Genomic DNA, 14,132 nt, shown 5'->3' on the forward strand with positions numbered 1-14,132 from the left:
ACTTCTCTGTTCTGACACGAAGCGATGAGGTAAATAGAGCAAGAACACTATTAAAAATGTTTAATTTCTGCATTCATGATGGGCAACTTGCAAAAATGCAGTTTGTTTATACACCAGGCAACAGTCGGACATGAGTGTTGGTGTACCATCCAGAGTTTTTCCACCTGTCCTGGCAGCAACACACACAAGCAGAGAATAATAAAAAAACAACTGTACAAACTATTTTCATTACGAAATGTAGATAACTACTGATAAAATTAGTGCTTTCATCTTGTGTAATACAGTATGTATATAAATGTACCCACCCCCTGTGTAATGATTCATAAACAGGTCTCCAAGTCAGTTTATATAGAACAAACTCATAAAACACACACTGCAGTGGGACTCGTCTGATAGCTGAGAGGGAACTGGGAAGTTTACTGCTGCTTTTTTTTTTGGTATGAGGCTCATTTTAGTGTTTCCACTTAGAGGTAACAAAACCTAAGAAAGGAACTAGCAGGTCCATATCAACCACCGTGCACTGAGGAGTGGAAATCTCTTAGTTTGATGTTACTCCTTCAGAAGTGCCCAAATAGCGTTGGGGTGAATCGACAGTACGCGGCCACTAGAGGGCGCCACACACACGCACAAAAAAATAGATCTCTTCCTGATAGAGGCGATTTAATTACTCTCACTTCCAAATAAAGCTATTAGTGTTACTAAATTTAACTTTTTAAACAGCATATGGCACCGTGAACATTTGTTTTATGCTAGTGTTTCTGTGTGCAGACAAAAGTGAAGCTGAAAACAGGCAGACAAGGAGAAAAGCAGCGTGAAAAGCCCGTTTTTCAAGTCAAGAAGAAGCAGTAGTAGTCAGGATGTTTGTGGCAGCTGAACGTTCAGTGATTAACACTTTCAGCAAACTTACCGGTCTCAGACGTGACTATAGCAGAAATGTACAGTGAGACAAAAAAATAAAGTCCTGAAGCCGTGGCGAGGGGCTTTGTAAATAAAGAATAAAATGCATGACTGAATATAATCTGTACAGATGAAAAACTGTAGACGGTGACACTGAATAACATGTTTACCACTGCCCGTCTTGTCAGAGTTCTTATGAAAAAACATTCTCAGTGGTCAGACAGCGGACGTGACGAGGACAAAAGCATACCTGCTCCTTCGGTCCAACAAGTTTCCTTTGTTTTCTTAAAAAAAAAGAAAAAAAAAAGTTCTTCATGTAGGTTTAAAAAATGTGGGCATCCACCAGTTTCTTCTCAATGGCACAGAGTTGTGACGCTCCTCCTCACCAGTGGAAAGTTTGTACGAAGGTGTGACACAGTTTGTGTTGGTTCACAGTGCGTTGTGTGTGAAGGTGGGTCAGGTGGAGCTAACACCAGTCAGCGATGTAATCAAAGTCAAAGAACATGTTCTGCTCGTCGGAGGATAGCGCCCGGGGTTCCCTGGGCGGGGTTAAGATCGGAGCCTCTGAGGTAAATTCGTCGTCGAAGTTGCTGACGTCGTTGGGGCCCTGAATGGTCGGAATGAACGGCGGCTTCACCTTCTTGGCCAGCAGCCCGTTCCAATCCATATTCTGCGGGACAGAAGGTGGCGGCAGCGTTCAGTTTTCATTCAGGCGGCGCGTTTTTCCATCAGTGACCTTTTCGTTTCTTACCCTGAAGAACAGATGCTTCTTGACCTCCTCTGCGTCCCGTTCTCCTGCCCCCAGCCGTCGCTCTGGGCTCCTCCTCAAAAGCTGAGAGGGAGAGGTGGGAAAAGACAGGAGCCCGGTCAATCACGGTCCGGGAGGTCTCTAAATGCGGCCCCCGTCTCTACCTACCCTCCTCATGATGGAGATGGCTTCGGTTGAAAGGAATCGTGGGTAGCGGACTTCGTCGTTGACGATGCTGTCAAACACCTCCTCCTCGTCGTCGCCGGGGAACGGCGACTGAAATGAAAGTGGTTGAGTGAGGAGCCGGCGGGAATCGGGCAGCAATTCCAGAGGAATCGGGGGGGGGTTGGGATCTGCTCACCTCGCCGACCAGCATCTCGAATATGAGGACGCCCAGTCCCCACCAGTCCACGGCGCGAGTGTAGGACGTCTCGGTCAAAACCTCAGGGGCCAAAAACTCTGGCGTGCCACAGAATGTGCTGGTGCGGTCCCGGAAACCCATTCCTGAAACCCGGGAGAGACGCGTGCTTGAGTCGCTCTTAAGTGTCCGGCTGTTAACGCTCAACACCGGTCGCGGAACCTTTTTTTTTTTTTTTTTTTTACCTTCTTTACACAGGCCAAAATCAGCAATCTTCACGTAGCCTTCCGTATCCAGGAGCAAGTTGTCCAACTTCAAATCTCTGCAAATTGAACCAAACACGCGGGTTTAACGGCGTCTCCAACGGAGCTGGCGGTGGACGCGGCCTCGCTCTCACCTGTACACGATCTTATGGTCGTGTAAAAACTGCAGACCCAGCACGACGCAGGCAGCGTAAAACCTGGGAACGGCAGAGCACAGTTGGTAGCGTCCCCTTAAAAAGAGGCAGTCGCGAGGTCAGACCGGACACTCACACGGCTCTGGGCTCGGAGAACACGTCGGCGTGGATGTGCATCATCAGGTCCCCCCCTGCTGCGTACTCCATCACAAAACAGACGTGCTCCTGCGTCTGGAAACAGGCGAAAAGGTTGACCAGGAACGGGTGGCGGACGCTGTTGACCGTTTCAAAGATCCTCTTCTCGCACATCAGACTGGAAGCGAACAGAAAACCGTCAGCGCTCAAACCCGAGAGGACGAACGTCCAACTCTTCCTCTGTCAGAGTCTTCACCTGTCCACCTCGTCTCGCGCCACAATGTCTCCTTTCTTCAGAGCTTTGATGGCAAACATCTCTCCTGTGCTTTTATATTCTGCTAACAACACCTGGAGACGCAGACACAAACAGACCAAGCTCTTCTCTTTATAGAAATAAACACCAACGGGACGTATTCAAAAGGAAAATAGGACCATCAAATCAAGCGCACCTTTCCAAAGTGTCCCCGTCCAAGAACTGCCACACATCTGAAGTCTTTCAGACTGAAGTGGAACTGTTCTTCTTCCCTGTTGAACGATCCCGCTGAGTTAGCCACGCCGCAGTGGGACGCCATGAAATACCAGCTGCCACGAAATACCTGATGTCTGAGTCTTTATGGAGGGCGGTGAGCTCCAAGGCTGGATGCTGGAGCGCCTCCTGCGCCTCTCGGTCCAGATCTGGATTCACTGCTACGCTGTTCCTCTTGTTCAAGAAGTCAAAGGAGGCGAGCGCGTCCTGCCGAGGAAAGGCATCGTCAATGCGTTAGCCTCCACACCAAGTTGTTCCCATCGTCATCGGCGACCAGAGCAACGCTGTACCTGCACCTCCTCCTTGTCCGGATTCTTGTCCTGCGCGTGTGAGTCCTGAAAGCTGTTGGGTGGGGGGTAGTGTTTAGGTCCTGGGGTGGGCTCCTTGTCAAAGTCCAGCTTGGTCACCAGCGGGTCGCTGCGTATTAGCCGACAACGGCGTCACTTCATGTCACCTTTTCTGTCTAAAGGTCACCTGGGGTGAAGGTGTGAGTACCTGCTGGGGGTGGGTGACCCGGGCAGCCCGCTGTGCCCGGTCTCAGCTGCCTGGGGGCTGAAAGAGTTGGTGCTGACGGTCGGGATGGCTCTCCTCACCAGCCGCCCCCACGTGGCGATGTTGATGTTCATCTGGGGCGCTCGCAGGAAGGTTTTACCTGGCGACGATGAAAGGGAATAAAACCGGCGAAACGGAGATTCGGCTCGAAGAGCGGAAGCTTTTGTGGTCGACTCACCTTGCTGCTTTGAGAAAATCTTCTTCTGTCTTTGCAGTTTTGGTCGTCTCTCAATAACGGGGTTGAAAAACGTGACCTAAACCAGGAGAAATGAGAAGGCTGAGCGACAAAGACCAAGGATTATTCTAACGAGCGGGCTCTGGCGCGTGTACCTCAGCAAACAGCATTCCCTGAGGCTCCAGGTACAGACACATCCCGTGTCTCTGGTTGTCCAGGAAGTCCTCCAGCCGCAGGAACTTGACAGCGCAGAGCGAGCGCCAGTCGCGCCAATACACGGAGATCTCCAGCTCACGAGACTGCGCAGACATGCACGAAGCTCACCGACGTTCAGACATAACAGCACAGAACTCCAGCCCAGAGTGTGTTTTGTTACCCGGTCCAGCTCCAGTGTAAACTTCTGATCCCAGGCTTGGTTACTGACCGGCTTCCAGCTCGTCTGACCCACCACCGTGTTGTCCAGCTTCAAGACTGCACTGATCTCATCTGAGGAAACAGACGCATTCCGATACGGCCGAGGCTTCAACTCCGGAGGTGTCAGGACGGGTCGGGTCTACTTACTGGAGACCTCCTCGCTTTTTGTTACGTTTCGGGAGCTGACGCCTCGGTTCCGGTTAGCCCGGCTAATGAAAGATGACCGTGTTTCGCTGGGGCTCCAGCCAGGAAGTGGGACCGACGCGGCTTTTGAGCGGCCTGGGACGTTTTCCAAAAGGTCCTGACAGCCCATGAGCCTGACGTCTAGCGTGCCTGCGGGTCAGACCACACCTCCATTTGTACACGCCTTCACCATCTGCAGGTAGATGCGGGGTTGTGCTCGGCTACCTGTGAGGGCGGCGGGCTTGGTCACAGTGCTGTACTGGTTCTGTGTGGAGATGATGCTGGATCGGGGACTGAGCACCGGCGAGGACAGCAGGGTCAACTCTTCCACGATGCTGCTGATGCGCGGGTGGTTCTTGGGCAGCTCGCTGAGGCGCTGCTCCAGGGAATACCGCAGCAGGTCCAGCTTTTGGCTGGACTCGTTAAAACGAGCTTGGGCCTGAAAATGGCGAAGGAAAAGAATGAAACGCCTGGAATGAAACGCCTGGAATGAAACGCCTGGAATGATCCCCCCCCCCTCCCGCTGGAGCTGCTCCCGTGAGTAACACCCACCTCCGAATGTGCTCTTTTTTCTGTGACTTTTCCCGAGCCCAGCAGTTTCATGACGTTTTTGGCTCCCTCGGCGACGGCGGACTCTATCTTGGCGTGGTGACACAGCTCCTCCACCCGCAGGTCCAGCGGGCTGATGATGGACTTGTCTGGAGGAGGAGGAAGGACGCCGTTCTTTTGTTTAAGGGTGAATGATGACACCGCGTCCTGGCAGCGGCTCTGCAGTCACGCTGAGAAAAGACAAACTGCTCGCAGAGACTCACCCATCACGTCATGGTTCTCAAAGCTCAGCTCGCTGGTCTGGCTGGCCTTGAGGATCTGCATCCTGATGAATTCTATCTTCGTCCTGCTGTCCTGAAGCATTTGCTGGGCGGCTGCTAGCAACTTTCGATCCTGCGGAACAAGGAAGGAGGATATTTCAGCTCCTAAAGCGGCGCGCCCGCCATCGGGGCCTGATCAAATGATCGTGTGGAAATTTTTATTCATCCCAAAAAAAAAACAAAAACGGAAGGATGGACAGAATTTGCTGTGTTGTAATTACAATCCTCTGTTATAAACACATGCGCACACGCACTCCACCCAAAAATCATCACAAGTTTAAATGCTGGACGCTGACGGCGCCACTCACAGGAAAGACCTCGGTCCAGCAGGCATTTCCTCTCTGACATCACAACTATTTCCAACTAGGAGGTCCGTCTGCATGTCTGTCCTTCTGACCCCCCCCCCACAGGTCAAGCGGTCGTTTTTGGTCATTTTTCTGCAGCTTCCAGTTACTACTGAGAGCTTTAAAGACTCCTGAAATCCTTCAACTCAAACCCACTACAAAGTGACAAACAAGGATGCTGAGATGAGCGTGAACAGCCGTTATCAGGCGCCCTGACTCACACACACACTCACACACACACACACACACCTCTAAAATAAAAACAGCTTTTCTCTCAGATCATCAGAAGAGCCACGAGCAGCTTAGTGAGCTCAGTATGACACACAATACGTGTCACCACCTTCTAATGTTTCCAGATCCGCCACAGAGGAGCCAACATGTGTCATCCATCCACCCCCCCCGCCCCCCCCTACAGACTTGCACTACCTGACAGTTTAAAAGGAAATAACACCGCTGATGCATCGATGAACCAGTCCCAAATGAAAGAGATGAAAGAAGACTGCCTCCGTCATCTTTGGAACTCTTCCTAATGCGCAACATGTGCCAAACTTATCAGCTACCTTAGAAAAAAAAAAGAGGGTTTTTCTAAAGTGGGTAAACAAGTTGAGCCAGGATTTCCAGTATGGCTGCGAGAGGCATCCCACAGACTCAAACTGTCAAGAGGTGAATCAAACCTGTTGGTGTTGATGTCCAAGCCTCTGAAATACCAGACAAACTATTCACTGCCCTTTCTTCCTCTTATAGGCAATAAACAAACAATAAAGACACCTTGTTGACACATGTAATGAAAGATTCATGGGATAGAAGAGCAAACAGGTAACACCGATCCCTCTTCTAACCTTTTTCTTTTCTAGATTATCTGGCCAGTATAAGAGTTTGTTTAAAACCTTAATTACTGCCCGACCGTTCCAGATTTAATGGGATTAAGGGATTAAAAGGACCTGTAAAAAAACAAAACTGGATTTAGCTTTGGAGCGTTTCGCCGTCAGGTGAGCCGTACCTTGGAGGACCCGTTGGAGTACATCTGGATCATGTTCTCGGCGCCCTGTTTGACCTTCAGCTCGATGTCATTCTGTCTCTTCAGGGCTGCCAGGCGGCTGCTGCTGGGACACAGTTTTGAGTCACTGTTCGGCGTGTCTGGGGTCAAAGGGCACTCTGGACACAGGGACAAAAACAGACAGATATGTGATCATAGTTTTGACATGAATCATCATGTTTTCATCTTTTTGGCTGCCGGTTATTCTTGAATAACCACAAGACTGAATAGAAAACTAGCTCTCACTTTTAAATTGATGCTGGATCATCACTCTTTTACACAACTTCCTGGCTCCAACCCAGATAAAACAGGATTCTAACAAATCACCGGAGAATCCAGCCAGACTCGATCAGATAGAATTTAGAAAGGATAATAAGTTCCATAACTGGTTTTATAATTGCTCCCTAATATCTTCCCAACAGCAGATGGAACCGCTGCGCTCAGCTCTGTTCAGACCAAACGCAGTCTTAACGTAGAGTCGCACGCAAAAATGAAAACAAACGCACGCTGGACGACCTGGACGATCACCTCCATCATTTGTTGCCTTCTTCAAAGTCCAGACAAGCCAAAAAAGGAATGAGAATCTCTCCTTTGGTGCTCTTTCACACACAAGCAGATGTCACAAAAGAATCCAATTAAGGTGACACTACTGAAATAGGAATGTTATCAGGGAAAAAGGTGCAAAACACTGAACTAAAACCTCCTCAGGGGGGTGTGATTCATGCGTTTTGACTGTTGTCACAGCGGGTCAGGTTGTCTTTGAACGTCTAATGTATGAGAGGAAAGGAAGCGTGGAGGCTTTAAATGCTCCATCTAATGAGCCTTAAAGAGGCGAGAACATCGCAGCTTCAGTGACTGATAAGAACAAAGGAATCGCTTCTTAAGTGCTCAAATCAATAAACGTGTGACAAAGTTAACGTTAGAATTACATCCAGTAGTTCTCCTTAAGCTTCCCCGCTGATCGTACAGAGGCGAAACGATAAAAGCTGTGTGATGAACAAACTCCTGTTTTAATAATGACGTCAGATGTTGCAAATTCCTGGAGGGGGAGATTAATCTAGTTAAACGCGCGCTGCCAGGGAAACAAGTGCGCGCAGTGTTTTAGGTGATCCGCTTCTCTGGAGAACGATTCCCTCGAGTCCTCCGTGTAATATGATTGATAAACAGTAACACATAACATCGACTCCATGTCCGTTTGTTCGCTTCCCCGTTCTCATGAGAACGCATTCTGGGATCTTTTGAAAGAGTTTGTGGTGTTTCTAGAGGTCTACGCTCTCCGTTTGTGTGTGTAAAAAGGTGCAGCCTGTTCATAAATACAGCTAAAGTGGAATCGATTGTCCATATGAATGAGGAAGCGTGTGAGGGAAGGAGCCGAGTGGTGACCCTGCGCCAGAGCTGCTGTTTCCAGATGTCTGAGTGCAGCTTTGTCCATTTGTGGTCTTGGCAGAAGGACAGAGAATAACCAGAACCCCCGCGGAACAAACACACTCCGCGGACGCTCGTGGGGCGGCGATACTTCATCCTGCTAATTTTGGGAAGGAACGCCGCCTCGTAAGACGCCGGGACCCTCAGTCAGTTCAGATGATCACGTGGAGTCGGTCCCATCTTAAACACGTCCCGACATTCCACCGTTATCACATCACTTTACAAGAAAGCCGTTCATCTGATCGTCACAGAATCTGGCTAAATTTGTTTCCACTTAAGATATAACCTCCCTTTCCTCCCCCGAAGCACAAACACACACACACGTCATCTGCTTCCCAACGTCAACTGAAGCAGGAGGATGTGATGGTAGCAGATAAATACCATCACACAGAAAGAGGAAGCCAGCAAACGCGACCACACACGGCAGCTAATCTGTCGTGGAGCCGCTGTTGCGGCTGATTCTCTAAAATTCTTTCGAGGGCGACACAGGAGCAGAGTTTCAGAAGCCTTGAAGCGGAACAATTGACAACTCTTTGTAACTGCTGGAGGAATGCAACAATGTCAGCCTCTGGAGAGTGAGTCACCTCCAAACAGCGAGTGTGTGTGTCGGTGTGTGTGTAGGTGCTCTTCTGACAGCGCTCTCCTGCCGCGGTACGTTTGCACAGGAAACTCCTGAAAACGAGAGAATTCCTCTTCACACGGGTCGGCCCAGGTTCTATAAAGGCGTAACAGCCCACAGCGTCGCTTATCTCTCCGCTTTAGTTAATGTTTCCTGGACGCCGACACTGTTGTTACCTAGCAGTTCTTCGGGGTCCTTGACCACAATGTGGGCGTTGAGCTCTTGTAGCTCCTGGTGAAGCTCCTCCACCTTCTTGTTGGACTTCTTCAGCATGTTGTCCACGTAGGCCAGGCTCTTCTTGTCTGTGGTGACCTGTTGAGGGGAAGGAAGGAGCACTGCTAAGTTCCAAATTCATATTTAAAAAAAGTCAGGAACAACAAAAAAAAAACATGTTTTCGTTTTCTTTTCTTTTTTACCTTTCGCAGGTTTTCGGCACCTTCTTTGATCTTCAGCTCTTTGCGGATTTCGCGGCGGATCTGCTCCTTGATCTCATCCAACTTCTGCTGGACCATGGCGTCAGATAGGTCCAGGTTGTGGCCCAGACCCAACCGCTCTGCCACCAGCTGACCCCTGGCATCCCCCTGAAGGAGGGGAACATGGGGGAGGGGGAAGAAAGACAACAGGAAGAGTGTAATTAGAGGAAGTCAGTGAGGGAGGATGTGTGTGATGATGAAGAGACATCACAGGAATAAGAGGAGGATGAGGAGGAAGATTGCTGACTGGGCAAAAAAAATAATCTGCACTGGCTTTTTGTGAGCGGCGCTCGAACTGTGACACACAAAGAGCATTGCAACATACTTTAATGTACCAAAATAGATGGATATTACCTCATAAACTTTCATCACCATCTTGGAAAGACCGCCAAGTTATGACAGCAGCAAGAGAGTGGAAAACAGGAGAGATCCCTGCCATCCCCTCCTGTTGTTGTTCTGCCAGGCTTGTTTCTAATTTTAATATCTGCATGAGCTGTTGTCACGGCTGCCGTCAGTCACCGTTCCCCGGCACCTTTAAAGCCGGAGCATCTTAAATAAAGTAGGATTAACGGTCATTTCCTGAGCACCGCGATCAGGACGCCACGGAAATAATCAGTTCCTTCATCCAGTGGCTGGAATATAAGCTGGTCAGAGAATGTTGGGAGTTCCTGAACCGGCCCCAGAGCTGGGGAGAAAATCCACACCATAATGATAATAGTTATAAATTATGTGCCAAAAGGAATTTTCCGTGAATTTCAACCTGCGTCGGCGACGGGAGACAGAGGAAGACGTACGTTTAAACCTCCGAGCGCCTCTGAAATCGTGCCACGACGTGAGGGTGGAAATAAGATGATCCCATTCATAAAAAGGACGCATCACTGCTTAAACCTGCAGCTGTAAACGTTTGTCGCTCCAAAACCAACAGAAGCCTGTTTCTCGCTTACCGCCGCTTCCTCAGTTTCAGCCAACTCCATCCCTGGATCAGACGACTCAACCAGTCCGTGCATGTTCTGCTGACCAGCTAAACTATCATTAGAACCCCTCTGGAGCGGCTCACTCGAGAAGGATGAGACCCCCCGCCCACTTGCAGAAAAGATCAGGTAACAGTCTAGTTTAAAGACAGCCGGGTTTCTCGGCAGACCGGGAACCCGTTTTTTCGCAGCCTTCCCTCTTCCTTCCTCGCACAGACCATCGACACGGACCGGGAAGATAAACCGTCTGAGCAGCGACGGCCAAATCCCTCTTAGCTTCTCACTGCGTGAGGTCACAGCAGCTCAGAGCAGGTCCTAATCACTCCGGGGAGAAACCGTGTCTAAAATTAACTCTAGTTACAAACACAGCACCGCCTGGAAACTCTGCCCCCCCCCCCCCCCCACGGAAAACAACCCGTGTGGCGAACAGCAAAATCGGACACCCAAACAAACCAGGGATCAGACCCAGACAACAGGCCCCAGTGGGGCAAAAGAAGGCGCTATTAGCATGCTTTGCAGAAGCCGGCGCTTTAAGGGGGGATCGCTCAAAGATACCAAACCTCAGCGGACACGAAAAGACGTAGAGGGGGACCACGGTGATCGACCGGGGGGGTGAAGGAGGAGCGCGAGCTCTGCCCTGCCCACGTGACACATCCTCTATAGGTGCTCTCTGCAGAGGGAACTCCAGTATGCACACACCAGGCCGGAGCGGCTCCCTGATGACTCAAGGGTAAAATGGAGGTCACGACTCCTGGAGATGAAAAAGTGCCGCGGAAGAAAGAGAAGCTCTCTTTGCTCGCTTGCAGAACTTGTTTGCGACGCGGCCGTGTTTGCCGAGCGCGGCGTTAGGGCGGCGCGAGGACACCCGAAAGCGCTTGTGTTACCGCACAACAATACAAGGAAATCCACGAAAGGCCGATCAGATAAGGTGGAAATAAATCAGCGAGCGGACCTGCGGCGAGGAATCAAAGAATGGGTCGGGATTTAGGGCCGGCTGCACTTTTGTGCCTCAGTTAGCGGCTATTTTTAATCATTTACTGCGCTAATGTACGGCCACGTCAGGGGAGCGACTCCACGGTGAGGAATATTAGTCAAAAACAAGCAAAGCCGGAATTAGAAGCATCTGTTTCCATAGTGAACAGTCAAGGCTCCGGCGCTAAAGGAAAAATAACTAATTAGATACTTGCTTCATCTGATAGATCAAACTGCATTTTCATCTCAACACAATAGAAGCGTTTGGCGTTAAAACTGAAGCTAAACGGCGCCCGGCACCTCTCGCACGCCGATGGGAAAGTTATGACATCAGCAAAGTTTCCCTCATTTGTCAGAAGGACAGAAAATAAGGAAAGAAAACGCCAAGTTTAAACCCTGGGCCATGCTGAATTACCTTATATTTCCTGCACTTTAAGGAGAGGGGGGGCCGTATCCATGGCGACAGGATGGTAATTTGTATAGGTCGTTTTTTTTTATTGGGAAAGTAATTTGCTAAAGCTAAATAATAACAGATGGCGCCGACCAGCCCAGCGAAACTTGCTCTAAAAAGGTTATTAAGGGCCGTTTAGAGAAAAACTCGAACATTGGGATGTCTACGGAGCAGTGGGCGCCGTTTCTGACCCGGACGGCGGGCAGGAACGCAGTAAAACACGGCGGGCACGGAGGGGAACATTAGCCCCCAGGTTAACCTGCTCCATCGACAACGGGGGGGGGGGGGGGGCCGCAGCATGGCGTCTCACACCTGCAGCCGGCTAATAAACCTGCACCCTTCACACCAAAGTCAAAGTACACGGCTCGCCTTCGGGGGTCAGCGGTGATGGTCAGCACTCATTTCTAGTCACGCAGCGGCGCCATAAAGGAGAGGCAGCAATAAGCCGCCGAGGCACCTGTCGCTGCGCAGAGGTGATCTGGTTCTGCCGCCGACCCGGGCGCCCGCCAAAGTTGATCCGGCCTCGGGTTGCAATAATCCCTGTAATCAAGGTTGGTGAAGCCCCACGTTCACAAATCCCACGCGTGTAAATGAAGGAACCACGAGCGATGATGAATGTTGCCGCGGTTTAAAAATAGCACTGGACCAACCTATGGAAGGGCTCTGATCCAAAAACATGAATATTTCTGTGCTCAAGCGAGATATGTGTTGGATAATAGTTGGATTAGTGGCCGGCCAGCCTAATTTGAGCACCATTATGGGTCTCACAAGGCATTACTGGAATCAAAATGACTAGATTTGGACGTTTTTGCTCATTTTCTTTATTGGTTTTGAGTGTAAATGTAATAAAGCTGCGAGAAGCAGCCGCAAGCAATGACCACGATAATTCATCCAAGAACACTTCATCTCCTCCAGTGAAACCGGGCCATAACGCAGCAGCCCGGACCGGGAATCGAACTTTTAAAGCAGGAATAGAAAAAGAGGGGAAAAGTGAAACCGAGTCGGTCTCTGACTCACGTCTGTGGACGAAAAATGGGTGTGATGCTCAAATTCAGACGAATGACTTGGCAGGTACCAGCCCGTGTCACGCCACCGCCGGCCCAATTCACCTGGCGGCTGAGGAAGCGAGTATCGATCGGGGGAAGCGTCGATAACCGATCGGGACTCGATCGATCACATCTGGGATGGATGCGGGGGGAAGAATGAGGAGTTTGTGGAGGCGACGCAGGTAACGCTGGGCGACGGAGACCCACGTTAACCTTTAAACGGCCTTTATTTGACTTGAACTACAGCCGCGATAAGGTGGGGGGAAAATGCCCCTGACATTCATTAACACGCACGCTGCCCCGCAAAATGAACGTTACCGGCGCGAGACGAGGACGTTTGTGAGGAAAGTTGGTGTGAATAATGTTTCCCAGGCCTCAATCCATGGATAATTCCCAGACAACCACAAGGGATTCCCTCCACTTAAACCGAAGTCGATATTCGTGGACGCTCGACTTTAATGGAGTTTAAGTGTTTGTTAACTCAAATGGGAGAATCTGGGGAAAGTTAGCGCACTTTTAGCAACAGTTGTCAACTTTTCCTACCTGCACGGAATCGGCGGCCATCTTGGTTTTCGCCTTTGAATCAAATCCTACGGGGAGCGGAGAGAAGGGGAGGTGGAACTCCAAAAACAAGCCCCGTCGTAAAGTTTCCCTCTCTGGCGACTAAAAGAAGCGATTATTTGGACCAAACAACCGGTCATCTCGGGTACGCGGCTCGCCCCATGTCGTCTACACGCTCAATTTAGGCGGCCGCACCGTCCCAGACGGGTCCTGGAGGGTGGACTGGAGCTCATAAATAAGAAAGCCGAAGCATAAATCTGTCCCAGGGCAGTAGGAGAAAGAGGCGGTGGTTACAGCCGACAGAGTCCGCCCAGAGGAGTTACCGCACTGCTGCGGAGGAGAGGAGCGGAGACCCCCGCCACATGTTGGCTCCGACCTCAGGAGAGTCCTGAAAGGATCGGAAAGTGCTGCAATCTCTGCTCGAGTTAGCCATGCTAACCGGAAGGCTAATGTTCATAGTTTTCAGTTTATCCCGAGTAAAAAATAATAATAAAAAAAACCCAAAGCGCAGATGAATCCATCTATCTATCTATCTATCTATCTATCTATCTATCTATCTATCTATCTATCTATCTATCTATCTATCTATCTATCTATCTATCTATCTGTCTATCTATCTATCTATCTATCTATCTGTTAAAATGTATTTGTTTTGATAGGCATCTTAATATCCTATTTAAGAATGGAACTAATAAGCATGACTAATGCAATGTGATATAATGTATGACACATCCATTTAAATTAAAATATATCCAACATGTGTGAGTGTGTGGCCACAGTATCCCATGAATCTCAGGGCCCAGATTACAGTGAGGTTCTTCCTGCTGACAGCCAGAGCTGCAGTGCAAACACACGCTGGGAATCACTAAATAAAACCCACAGTTTACCTCTGGGATGTGAGGCCGAATAGATCAGGAGGAGCTATGAATAAACCCCAGGACAAACATTGAAATCTTCCCAAGTGGTGCTGGTGCACAACG

At 49.7% G+C, this 14,132-nt stretch overlaps 1 protein-coding gene across 1 annotated transcript; it reads right to left on the bottom strand.

Annotated features, from left to right (window-relative positions):
* Window positions 1-46: 46 nt before the first annotated feature.
* On the bottom strand, window positions 47-13,540 carry pkn2a (protein kinase N2a). Its single transcript, XM_011616547.2, has 23 exons — window positions 13,135-13,540; window positions 9,095-9,259; window positions 8,855-8,990; window positions 6,599-6,753; window positions 5,198-5,327; window positions 4,938-5,083; window positions 4,611-4,824; window positions 4,350-4,535; window positions 4,165-4,274; window positions 3,944-4,087; window positions 3,792-3,867; window positions 3,557-3,713; window positions 3,352-3,478; window positions 3,132-3,268; window positions 2,985-3,060; window positions 2,792-2,883; window positions 2,537-2,713; window positions 2,401-2,463; window positions 2,249-2,325; window positions 2,007-2,149; window positions 1,814-1,921; window positions 1,649-1,729; window positions 47-1,567 (listed from the first exon to the last, which is right to left on the bottom strand). The coding sequence occupies exons 1-23, from the start codon at window positions 13,153-13,155 to the stop codon at window positions 1,364-1,366; spliced, it is 2,925 nt and encodes a 974-aa protein (XP_011614849.2). The 5' UTR covers window positions 13,156-13,540; the 3' UTR covers window positions 47-1,363.
* Between the last annotated feature and the right edge of the window lie 592 nt (window positions 13,541-14,132).

Source organism: Takifugu rubripes, chromosome 22 (assembly GCF_901000725.2).
Source record: "Takifugu rubripes chromosome 22, fTakRub1.2, whole genome shotgun sequence".
Taxonomy (NCBI): domain Eukaryota; kingdom Metazoa; phylum Chordata; class Actinopteri; order Tetraodontiformes; family Tetraodontidae; genus Takifugu; species Takifugu rubripes.

Bases quoted from the DNA above. Each gene is read 5' to 3' on its own strand.
- pkn2a (XM_011616547.2), bottom strand. From the start codon at position 13,155: ATGGCCGCCGATTCCGTGCAG. The intron at 3,868-3,943 runs GTACACGCGCCA...CTCCTGGTTTAG, and splicing joins AGGGAATGCTGTTTGCTGAG to GTCACGTTTTTCAACCCCGT. The intron at 2,464-2,536 runs GTGAGTGTCCGG...TGCCGTTCCCAG, and splicing joins TTCTCCGAGCCCAGAGCCGT to GTTTTACGCTGCCTGCGTCG.